The sequence below is a fragment of the Arvicola amphibius genome, chromosome 6, assembly GCF_903992535.2.
Source record: "Arvicola amphibius chromosome 6, mArvAmp1.2, whole genome shotgun sequence".
Lineage (NCBI taxonomy): Eukaryota > Metazoa > Chordata > Mammalia > Rodentia > Cricetidae > Arvicola > Arvicola amphibius.
Genome location: NC_052052.2, coordinates 33057531 through 33070144, shown reverse-complemented (window position 1 = coordinate 33070144; position 12614 = coordinate 33057531). Strand labels below are relative to the sequence as shown.

At 46.3% G+C, this 12614-nt stretch overlaps 1 protein-coding gene across 6 annotated transcripts in view; it reads left to right on the top strand.

Annotated features, from left to right (window-relative positions):
* Nucleotides 1-12614, top strand: part of Eri3 (ERI1 exoribonuclease family member 3) — a 130003-nt gene that overhangs the window by 27814 nt on the left and 89575 nt on the right. For all 6 annotated transcript variants that reach the window (XM_038332635.1, XM_038332633.1, XM_038332631.1 and 3 more), the window contains 2 exons: nt 4794-4910; nt 11062-11121. In XM_038332635.1, coding sequence (XP_038188563.1) covers nt 4794-4910; nt 11062-11121 — 177 coding nt within the window. The remainder of the gene's footprint in view (nt 1-4793; nt 4911-11061; nt 11122-12614) is intronic.

Here is a 12614-nt window from a genome sequence, read left to right as displayed (position 1 = left end):
TTGGGTGGTATCAGTTGAGGACGGAAACTGTTTAGAGATGTAAGAATGGATGAAGCCAGTAGACACGGCTTTGGAGTGCTGTGTCTGGGCTTGAACCTGACTCCACCACCTCCATTGTCGTTTTAGGCAGATCCCTTCCCAGGTCCTGTGGGAAATCCCAGAAAGTAGAGTGTTTCCTGCTTGACAGATACTGGCTCTGTCTCATACTTGTTAGCCCCTTCCTGTCTGCACGCAGATAATGTTGAGAAAGGGAGGACCAAGTGCCAGGACCAGAGCCAGGTGCCAGAGATGCTGACTGAAGGCTCAGGTTCCTTGCCTTCCTGAACTCAGCCTTGTGCCATCTCTCTACAGCATGGAAGAGGCGCTTTAGGAATGTTTCTCTAGGACTTCTGCCTGGGCACCCACACATGCTGCTTTTGGGACATTGAGGGAAGAGTATACTGAGTCCCTACAGAACAGCCAGTTCCCCTTCCTTTTGGAAGTCCCAGATCCATCTCTTACTAGGAGCATGGTTGCTAGTGACCATAACAATTTTTGGACCGTAATTTATTGTGAAATAGCAACAGTAATGATTTACACCTAATAAGTTGTTTAGAGGCTTGAGATCATTTCTGCTAGCACTTAGCAGAGAATCTTCCATAGAGGAAACAAGAAGTGGAGGGAACAGGATGATTCCATTCTCCACATGGCAGAGGGCATTGGAGACCATCTCCTTTGTTCCTTTCCCCAGTCTTGAGCATGCTAGGGAGAGGTCCACATTTCACTGCTGTGCCTGTGCTTGGGCTCTGCTGGCTAAATAGTAGGTGCTTAGCAGTATTGACTTATTATCTGATGATGGTATTGATGACATGACCTATCTTCTAGGATTAGTAAGCATAAAATAAGAAAATGAATGGAAAGGACAAAAGCCTAACACTTGATAATGCCCCTCCACTGTCCATTGTTTGCTCAGGTGTCGTTTGTTTCTACTTACTAACTAGTCAAGCACTTCTCCAAGGCACAAATTACTTATCTCTTAAGTCCCACTTTGTCTAACACAGTAGCCCCCCTAGAAGATTAATTGAATGTGAGTGGCATAGGAAAACAAAGGAATTATGGGGTTATTCTTAAGAGCCAGAAGGAGGGTTTATAAATACAGACTGGGTCTTCCTTCCTCTAGGACAGAAGCTCTCATTTGTCCCTGAAAGAAAGATAAAACAAACAACTCTTTTCTTTCTGGGAGAATAATGAAATTGGCCAAAGGGAAAGGAAGAGGGGCAGGGATAATGTTGTTCTGATGATCTAAGAGCTGCTAGAGTAGAAGCTAGCACCTGGACACATCTTCACAGACCCTTGGGTTGGAGTTGATACCATCTGCTGTCTTTGTGCTTTAACAGTCAAGAAAATATTTGGCATGGCTTAGGCACACCTGATACGTAGCTGTGCCATTGTGCAGCATAGGGCTGCTCTCCATGACTGTGCTGTATGGGCTGGTGCTGTGGGGCGTGGGCTTGCTGAATAGTATGGGAAGGAGGGAAGTATCTAGTGAGGTCTTTCTGCTCTGATCCCTCAGAGTGTCTTCTTTTGTAAATTTTATTTGTAATTATGTGCGAGTATGTCTGCATGTATACATGTAAGTCCAGGCGCCCTGATAGGTTAGAGGCTTTGGATCCCCTGGAGTTAGTTATAGGTGCATGTGAGCCACCTGACATTGGTGCTGGGAACTAAACTCGGGTTTTTTGCAAGAGCAGCATATGCTTTTAACAACTGAGTCATCTCTCTAGCTCCATTTAAAACTTATTTTTTAAAAAGATTTTGAAAGAGTCACAAGCTCCTCTTTGCATTTCAGTGATTCAAAAGAATAGGTCATGTGCAGTCATGTGGTTACAGCTCCTGATGCTGCTGAGGAAAGACTCCAGAGGAGCCATGTTGTGTATCTCCTCTCGTGAATCCTCCTTGATTTTTGAGGAATAAACCTGGCTAATGGACCAACACTCTGTGTCCTGAGTGTCTGAGACATTTTCTTTCTTTTCTTTTCCCCCATGGAGCTGAGACAGGTCTCAGGAGGGTGTCACTGAATTTGGTCTCTGGCTCTATGTCCCTGTGAGTGCAGGAACTGGCAGCAGGAGAGTTTGAATGCTGAGCTGCAGAGCCTGCTGAGAAAGCTTATTCAGTTCTGGTCAGAGCAAGAGCTGAAGCACATTCTGTTTTATAATACTAATGAAATTCCAGATCTGTAATAGCATTTCAGATATCTAAAACAAACCGTGTGCTTGTAAAAAAGTGGAAAGAGATCAACTTTAAGCCATACATTCTTGGTAATAGAGGTTTTCCCCCCATTTATGTTTGATAGATATTTTTGTTTCCAGAGGAATGTCAACTCCTAATTTCATAATGTATCACAGGCTTAAGAAAATTGAATTTAATAAAAGCCAAAGATGAATGGCATCCTTAAAGGTCCCAACACTTGTCTTTATTAAGCAGGACAAACTGCAGGTCTCCAAACACTGTTTCTTTCCAAATGAAAGTTTAAATGAAAAGTACAGTTGTGTCACAGGTTAAATCTCATTGCGGGCCTAGCTAACGTTGTTAGCGAGTGGCCGACTCTCTCTGTTTTCTTAGATACTCGGGCAGCCAAACTCACCAGGCTGTGAAGCTCTTTCTAGTGGGGGAGTATTTCTCCTGCTTAGCAGGAGAAGGAGGATTTACTACAAATTCAGGGGTCACAGAGGGCCTGACTCATGAGCCACAGCTCAGAGCTGACTCTTGGGAATCGTGGATATGTGAATTTTTAGGAACAGCAGTTTGTATGGTGTATGTACTCAACTTAGCTTCTGGGGCAAAGCTCCCCTCTGCTTGGCCTGCTTTGTGGTCCTTTGTGGGAACAAAGGCCTAGCCAGTTGGAGAATGAACCCTTCACTCCACTGGGAGAAGTGTCTCTCATCTGTTCTAAGCAGCAGTCCAGGCCTTTTTGCCCTTGCCTTGCATCCATCAAGCTCTTCCCATGTCTTGGTAATAAGTTCCCTTCAGTTTCTTCATCTCTGGGACTCAGTCCAGGGGACTAGGCAAGCTCCCTTCAGCTTCCCCATCTTTGGGCATCAGCCTAGGGCAGTGGTTTACAACCTCTGGGTCATGACCCTTCAGGGGGTCTAACGACTCTTTCACAGAGGTAGCCCTAAGACCATTGGAAAACACAGATATTTACATTATGATTTGTAACAGTAACAAAATTATAGTCATGAAGTAGAATGTAAGTAATTTTGTGGTGGGGGTCACCACAACATGAGGAACTGGATTAAAGGGTCACAGGCAAGTTGAGACCACTGCCCTAGGGGAACTAGGCAGTCAGGACCTTTAAATTTCTCTGAATGAAATCTAACTGCCTTGATTTGTTTTTCAGCCTTACTGTTACGTTTTGAGTTGAAATAAATACTGAAAATAAAATAAGGCCAGCCAGGCATTACCGGTGTACACCTTTGATCCCAGCAAGATGTCTGAGTTCGAGGCCAGCCTGGTCTACAGAGTGAGTTTCAGGATAGCCTGGGTTACACAGAAGACCATAATATTAGTGAATCTATTTCTCAAGGATGGTAGTTGTATTTTTTGGGACGTGCAGGCAATTGACAACTTTCTGTTTTCCCACCCACTGATTCCCTGAGTGGGGTCAGTACTCAGCAGTGGTGAGTTCTGTATTGTGTCGCCAGACAGTCTCTGCAGAGAACTAGTTTGCCTTGGTTTTGATGATGCCAGAAGGATGTTCTCTGAACTCCTTTCTTGTCTCTGCAGTGGAGGCTTTTTTCACATGCTAATTTTACTTGGAAGATTTTGCTTTTATTTATTTTTTTTATTATTTCCTATTTGTCTCTTCCAGATGTTTTCAGGGCAGTTTTTTTTTTTGTGTGTGGGTGTTGTAAACTAATTCCATTCATGTTTTAAAAATTTATGAAAGCGCTAATAAAAATGTCAAAGTGGTAAAAATGTTAGCTTTTCCTCTGCTTTGATTAAATTTTGCAAACTGTTTTTGAATATTAAAAAGCAATATATTTTTTTGTTTTCTCCCCTTGGTTTCCCTCTTCTTTCTGGTGCGCGTGCTCTCTCCTGCCCTCTCCCCCCTCTGGAGCATCCCTCCCTTTCCAGGAACGATGTATGAGGCGTGCTGCACAGCCAGCGTTCTGCAAGCCTGTTTGCACACCAGGACCTTGGTGCTGTGCATCTCTATTAAATAACGGAGACAAATTAATCTTAGAGACACCAAACAAATTGTCACTCCTCCTCCTTCTCTTCCATTACCTTCCAGCGGGCTGGGAAGGGCTTGCTAAGCGGTTGGGCGGGTGGGGCAGGCGAAGGGGAGTGTACAGAGCTTGAAGGAAAGGGGGGAGACACTGGCCTCTGTTCACTTGTGCTCTGTTTTCTCCTTCTCTCTGATAGCCCTTTGGCTTTATTTGGGGGGCTTGTTATCTTTTTGTTCCTCAAAAACCAATGAAGACACCCCTCACACACACACCCCAGCAATGTTTAAGCTTCATACAAGAAAATCTGTGGCTGTTCTGGTGACTGCTTACTTACCTTTTAGAACAGCAGCCTGGGCAAGAGGGGGAAGGCCTTTCTTTCTCTTAGAGGCTCAAATGATGGGCCCCTGTCAGGGAAACTGGCAGGCAGATTATACTACTGTTTTCCTTCCTAAAAACCCCTCTTCTAGTGCTCGGTGTGGGCTGCAGGAAGAATGAGCTATTCTTTCTCGGTCTGACATAGTTATTTGAAATGGTTGATCATAAGAATGACTTACTTTCTCTTCTGTCTCTTTGGCATTCTAGGAAATCATTGAGTTCCCCATCCTGAAGTTAAATGGCCGTACCATGGAAATCGAGTCTACCTTTCACATGTATGTCCAGCCTGTAGTCCACCCACAGCTTACCCCCTTCTGTACAGAGGTAAGGGCTGCTGGGAGAGGAGCTCTGGGATTGTTGGTTCATGCAGGCCCCTGGGGAAAGCTAGGTCAGACCAGCGGTTAAGGCAAGAACCCAGCAGTGGTCTCTTCAGTCTGTGACTACTTGAGTACACGTCCCCAGGGACAGCAGTGATGCCATTTACCCCAGACTTTCCAGTATTTCCCTTTCTTCTTGTCCCCAACATTCCTGGCAACTCGACCTTGGAGTGAATCTCTGAGTAGTATGGGACTCAGGCTCTTTCCTGTTCCATTTTCAGTAGGGCCTGTTGGGAAGCGTGAGGATTTCAGCCACATTCTTACACTCAGGTGTTCTGACTTCCTAAGATGGTGATGTTGCTCTGTCCTTCTGCAAAGTAAAGCACAGCTCTCCCACCAAGGACAGAGAGGACAGGTTGGCCAAGGCTTAAGTGTCCTTGTCCAGTCTACCTTGTCTGAAGTTTAGCAGACCCCATTTTGCAGACTGTAAAAATGGAGCTGAGATTTTGATGCTTGCCTGAGGTTTAGAAGAGTTCTCAGCAGAGAGAGAAGCCTGGGAGGGCTAACTCCCAGAATGATCAGAAAGAATGAGAAGCTTTCTGTGGCTACTTTCCCTGTAATGTGCCATGCCATGCATTCTGTGGTGGAATCACTGTTCAGGCATGCATGGGAGCAGAGGTGACAGAAAACATTAATTTGGAGCAGAGATGTACTGAGCCTTTGTGCCTTCATATAAAGACCCACTTTCTACGCATAAGTGAAATAGGGGAAAGAAGTACTTAGGGGATCCCAACAGTTTCGTTGATTTTGTGGAAGAGGATGGGAAACGGCCTGCTTGCTGTAGTGGGCAATTCAGTGAGCCCTGATGCTGACTAGCCCAGATACTCCAGAGCTGCTTCCCATCTCGTAGCCAGTGTTTACCATCTGGCCAAGGTGGGCCGTTTATGGCAGACGACCATCTGTCCAGTGTCCAGTCTCCTAAGCCTTTCTTTCATTCCAGCTCATGATGTTGAAGCTTTCCCTCATTTTCTTCCTTCCCCTGGAAATTGCCTCTCCCACCAGGGCGAGTGGCTAATTGGCCCCTTCCTTTTAGAAAAGTCACCTTTCAACAGCGGAAGGTTACACTAGCCACCCAATAGCCTGGAAGCCATGCCAAGCCCTCTTCTATCCAGGTACTAACCAGGCCAACCTGGTTAGCTTAGTTTCGGGGAACAAATGATACGGGGATCATTTAGGCTGGTGTGGAGCTCTGAGGCTACATTGCCTGGTGTGAACCAGAGGCCTAGACCTTGGAGTGGTTGTTGCATGTTCAGGAATGGCAGGATGCTTCTGGTGCCGGCCTTTGACAAGGGTAGATGCTCCAGAACCTGGGGATGGAAGGCTCCCAGAGAGCATCCTCCAGTGCAGTTTCTGGTGCAGCTTTGTGAGACTACAAGGAAAGCCTGTTTTTCTTCTTGATAGTTTTACAAGAACATCCATGATTGGAGGGTGGTGGGAGTGGTGTTGGGCGCAGCTGTTCTGAAGACAAAGATCTGGTTGTGAGAACTCAGTGCTCCCCAGACTCCTAGTTCCCACTTTGTCCCTACTTGTTGCAGTGTGTCCTCTGTGTTCTTGTGTCCAGAGCTGCTTAGCTGGTGTCCTTCCTTGGTACACAGCCTGTATTGTGCTTATCCTCAAATCATATTGATTGCATAGCTTATATTTTGATTATTTATCTGTTTTGCTACACAATAATGCATTTCTAGAGTGCTGATCCATTTCTGTCTCATTACGAGGGTTAATACCATGTGTGTCCCATAAAACAAGGGAGGTGTCTGCTTCCCCTAAAGTTACTGTAATACTGTTGACTTGGCATTATTATTATTATTATTATTATTATTGTTATTATTATTATTATGTTTTTCCAGACAGGGTTTCTCTGTGTGGCTTTGGAGCCTGTCCTGGAACTTGCTTTGTAGACCAGGCTGACCTCAAACTCACAGAGATCTGCCTGCCTCTGCCTCTCGAGTGCTGGGATTAAAGGCTTATGCCACCATCACCTGGCCAACTTGGCCTTTTTCTTAAAAAAAAAAAAAAAAAAACCATTTATCTGTATTTGGAGAGAATGCACACATGCTTTGATGCGTATTAGGCAGAGGACAACTTGTGGGAGTCAGTTTTTCTTTCATTGTGACTCCCAGGAATTGAATTCAGATTCTTAAGCTTGATGACAAAATTGGATGAGCCATCTTGGTGTTCTCTGACTTGTTCTTTTGAATGAGTAAAGTCTCTGGAAAACCTCACATTACCTCAGTGTTGCCCTGACCCCATACCAACTGTAACTAGGTCTTGGAAGAGAAGTATGGGTACAGGGTGAGGCCTCATCTGCCTTGGCACTAAGCCACTTTTGACATAGCAGTGGGTGGAGTTAACCTACCCAGAGACTCTAATAAAAGTGCAAGCAGTGACCTCACACTTCTAGATTGGACCCAAGCAGCTTTTCTAGCAGAGTTTATTTCTCAAATACACAAGAGTTCTTAAGAACCCTAGTATGGTAAGGTGCAGGGACGTATGCCTATAATCTCAGTACTCTTTAGTCAGAAAACTAACTAAACTTCCTAACTTTAGTTAGGAAGATGAGGAGTTCAGTGCTAGCCTGGACTACATAGACTGTCTCAGACATACAAATAAGTATACATGATCACTCATGCCTGTAATCCTTGTACCTAGGAGGCTGAGATAGGAGGCTGGAAGTTGGAGCCAGCCTGGGTTATCCTAGTGAGTTCAAGGCTGTAATTACGAAAGTCCAGGGCTATCTCAAAAAAAACACCCAAACAAAACCTCTGACCTGTGTATGTGCATGTATGTGTGAGCACATGCTTGTACAGTGCTGGGCCACAGAGAGATGGCTTTGGCCTGAGCAGGACTGTAGCCCCACAAATGCTCATGTTGCTTAGGGAGGAGGGGCTCAGCCTCCTGAGGTACTGCCTCAGTCCATAGACACTCACGCTGAATATGGCTCTGGTGTAGACGGGTGGATGTTCCTCTCCTGTGGCCTCTGGAATCTGTCCCAGCTCGTGAGCTTGTGCTCCAGCAGCTGGCCGGCTGTGGTCCCTGGCCATGTACAGTCTCTTGTTGTTGTCATGAGAAAAGAGAGAGAGAAATACCCTTTTTGCTAAATGCCAGTAAAGGGCTTTGTCTTGCACCTGTACTTATAAAGGGTGAGATTTATTGGTCTCTTTGTGTGAGAAGAAAGAGTGAGTCTGGGTATCAGATTGCAGACCAAAGACAAGTGCTTATGTAATCAACAAACCGGCTTGGTGTCCGATGCGATTGTGTTGGAGATAAACTGTGAAAGGAGAAGGCGCTGACGTGCTGTTGGCACTGAGTTTCCTGGGCTGCCTGCTGGAGTTGCTACTGTTTCAGATAAAGCCAGCTCATCCCTGGACAAAGCTCTCATGCAGGTAGGGGTGTTGGAACCAGTAGTATGACCCGCCTGTGGTTCCCGTCTGGAGACGTGGGAGTTAATCTGTGATTCCTCAGTGAAAGGAGCCAGAGAACACATATTAATTCTTCCCCCCATCTCTCCTTCCTTAAGTGGTTAAGGCCTTTGAGCCCCCTTTAGCCTGCGAGCCCTGGTTCTCAGCTTAACAAATACTTGGCTCTGCTCTAGTATCTTTGATGGTAAGGATATGAAAGCCCTTTTCCATACATATACTAATCTAAGTAGGGATGGGCTTAAAACCACAGCAAGAAAGATTTAAGGTAGGCCTAAGATAGAACTTCCCAGTTAATTTTATCAAGTACGGGGACTAACTTTCTCAGTTTTAGCCCCCTCATCCAATGTACCCTGGCAGAGCTAGTAAGAGGTGGCTTATTCTTTGGGTGATGAATCTATCCCTCCAAGAACTGTCTCAGTCCCCTAAGGGCTAGGAGGCTGTGTCTACTTGTACTATTGTTGAAACCTTTGTCTCTGAGGCTGACTTTAGTCCCAAAGGACTTCATTGGTGAGCCACACTGCCTGGCCACCAGTGGAAATGCTTGTCATTTAGGAAGCATGGTGAGCACAGTTGACCTCTGTGTGGTGACAGGTGGGCCTGGTTTGCAGTGAGGAGTCCTACAGCCCTCTAGTAGGACACCTGTGTGGCCCTTGGTTTTCTTTTTTGGTGACGTGTGTGTGTGTGTGTGTGTGTGTGTGTGTGTGTGTGTGTGGTGCTAAAGTTTAAATCCAAGTCTTTGAGTGTGCTGAGCAAGTGCTGTGCTGCTAGACTGCAGGTGTAGTGTGTTTCTTACGCACATCTGGTTTTCCCAGGGCCTCAGTCCTTGCTCTGTGCCTTTGCACAAGTAAGACTTTCTAAAGCCTCCAGTGTTGAGCTTCTCTGAACTCCTGTGGGTAGAGCCAGAGAAGGGGCCTGGCAATCATACTAGATGCAGACTGGTGCTTAGACCCTGGGGCTTCCAGAAGTGAGAGTGGCTGTGGGCCTTTCCACCACAGCCTTGACCCAACCCATCCTGGAAGAATTTAGTGGGAACGAGAAAGGCTATGGTAAGCAGCTGTAGTCCCTGGTTGTCAGTCTGTCTTCTGGAAAGTGGACCTGAAGTTGAGATTGAGAGTTTCTCCCTGAGTCTTAGTCCCTGTGTGTCTGACAGAAAATGCAGAACAATTTTTTTTTTTTTCTATTCTGGGTGCTACCCGGGCTGGGCATAGGAGGGCACTGTGTTGACAAGGGCAAATTCCAAGAAGGCGGGGCTTTCATGTTCCTGTGCAGGCCCCTGCTGCTCTGGCACATAGTAGGTGCCAGGAGAATGAGCAAGAGGAATGCTTTGTTGTCAGAACCTCCCTCCCGTGCAGGCTGCCTCACCCCCTCACACTGCAGCAGGAGACACCATTCTTTTCTACTTTTTGACTCAGGCCCTCCCTCTGCTGGGCAGTTCTCTGCTCTCCCAAGCAAGGAAAGGGTGTGGAGGTGCCAGCCGGGTGGGCATGCTGTGGGTTAAAGCCTTGCGAAACAACAGTGTAGTTAATCTTTCTAATTTATTTTCCTTTTAGACCATGGGAAGTCTGTAGGCAGCAGCTGTTACCCAATTAAAATACAGATTAATATAAAAACAGTTTCTGGAATATAAAATAGAGTGGCTGTGTCCTTACACTTCCTTAAAATACCACCTAATAATGACTTGATGAACTACAGAAACCCACCTAGAGGAACTCACCATTCTTAAAATGAAAATTTCTTCCCTAAAAGGTGTGTATTACCATTCCATGTAAGTCACTATGAGAAAATAACCTTCCCTCTTAGAGCCAGTACTTTCTGCGAGTTGGGTATTTGGTATTCATTAAATGTAATTATAGTTTAATTGGAGTTTTAGGCCCCTTCCCCCACTTCAACAAAAAAGTTGTTTCCAAGCCAGCCCGACATACTTCTCTGAAACTAGCCAGGGACATGATGGCCTTGTGATTTCTAGCTAGTGTCTGACACAGGACCTCAGGCCTCAGATACTGATAGGAAGTCTATGCCTACTCTGTGCTTGGGGGATATTTTTACTCTAGAAATAATAAAGCAAAACAAGCTTGCTTAAAGCTAGAGGCCTGACCTGGGCACGGCCTATACCTGTGATCCAGTCCTTAGGCCAGAGTCTATACAATAGGCCTTTTCGTCTCTGTCTCCCCACTGCTCATAGGTGGCCTTCCAGCTTGGCTAGGTGGCGTTAAGGACTGAAGTGTGCAGATTTCTGAGGAGCTTCACTGTGTTTGGGGAAGTGCTAGATTAACAGAGGCTCAGAGAAAGGGACGACTCAAACCCAAGTGTGCCAGGTGCCACAGGAACTTTTGTGAAGCTGGCGTCTAATGTGCCTTAAGACTAATTTGTGGAGACTTATTGCACCTGGTGAATACAAAAGACATGTAAAATTAAAAGAAAAAAATCCTCCCAAATAAAAGTTTAAACAAGCATGGAGCCTGTCCTGCTGTTAGCATGGGTATGCAGGCCCATCTCAGGCGAGGCTGCTGTTGGGATGTTCATACAGCATCTTCGGACATGATCCCAAGCTCCTGGCCTGACCCTGACCTTGAAGCAGTGAGGACCCAACCCTCACATTGGGAGGAGGAAGAGAGGGAACAGAATGGACTATCCAGCACCTTGGTTTTCTATCCAAAGACTGTTTTTCTTTCCTTACAGCTCACTGGGATCATTCAAGCCATGGTGGATGGCCAGCCAAGGCTGCAGCAAGTGCTGGAGGTAGGTTGAATGACCTTTAATTCCTGACCTCTGACCTCTTCCTGCTGCCTTTCTTTCCCTCCCCTCCAGAGAATGTAGCCGTATAATTTGACTATGATTATGGCTTGATTAGAATAACATTTGCTGTCACATCAGTGACATGCTGTTGAGAGTATTGAACCATTGATCTGTCATCTCCAGCTGTTCCCGTCAGGGTTACTGACAAGATGTCCAAGTGCTGCCAGGAGTCAGGCAGAGCCCCTCCTCGCCTGGCCTATGGCCCTGTGCAGAAGGCCTACACTGGATGGGCTGGGGCAGGGGAGCTGCTTTGCAGCCTTATGGGATTAGCCCCAGGGACTGGAGGTGTTTTTGTTTAGCTTTGGTGGTGGCTCCTTGTGGCTTGTGAGCACTTCATTAACTCACCCAGAACTCCCATCGATGGCTTTTGTTTGCTGTCAGCTCCTCCAGGAGCTGCAGCCGGCTGCTTGCCCCACTGCAGCTTGCTGCGGGATGCGTTGTGCCTGTCGGGTGCAGAGGCTGCACTGGGTAATGATTCCTAATCAGAATAATTACAACAATTGCCTATGTGAGGGAAATCAAATTAAAGACTTTAGAACTCTTGGCAGAGACCACACTTCTTGGGTATTCTCCTCAGGGAATTGGGAAAGGTTAAGGCTCTGCTTCCTATGCTCCAGCTTGGGGGGAATAAGGAAGAGGCTATGCTTGGTCTTAGCCTCCCTCCCCTCAACCCCTCCAGCCTCAGGATTTTCTAAGAAGAAAGGTTCATTCCCAGCCCTGCTCTGTAGAGGAGGCAGACAGCAGCAAGCCTGTAGATTTCACTGGGTGCTTTATTTGTTTGTAGGACTCATAAATCCAAAGCTTTTTTTTTTTTTTTTTTTTGGTTTTTCGAGACAGGGTTTCTCTGTGGCTTTGGAGCCTGTCCTGGAACTAGCTCTGTAGACCAGGCTGGTCTCGAAATCCAAAGCTTAGACCTTATCAGTGTTCAGGAGGAATAGTAAGGCTCTTTGACATGGGAGGTGGACAGCAAAAAAGTGGAATTATGGCATCAAAAGGGAAACATCTCCCCTTAGCCATGAATCCTGTCCCCCCCAAGGAGCATTGTGCCCTGAACATCCTGGACCCATGGGATAGAACAGGTCTCAAAGGCAGGCTCAGCTTACCTCAGTGGCAGTGGGGACTCCACATCCCTGGAGTCTAGAGGTCCAGACATGTCAGCTCAGTTTTGGCCATGGTGAGGACACTTGCAGTAGATGGCAGAAGGGAAGGGAAGGTAACTTCTATTTGCCTCCCTGCTTTATTTACTGTCCTTTTGAGAGGTAGTCCGTTGCTAGGAATGATGGGTGCACTCCTTGCCAACAGCATCCCCAACCACCCTTGCTCTAAGGGAGGATAGAGGAGTGATAGCATTCCTCAGGAATGTTTGTTGCTGGGGTCCTGATGGAGTGTTCTGGGTCAGCTCCAAATCAGGGTCATTAAAGTAATAATTTGAGTTG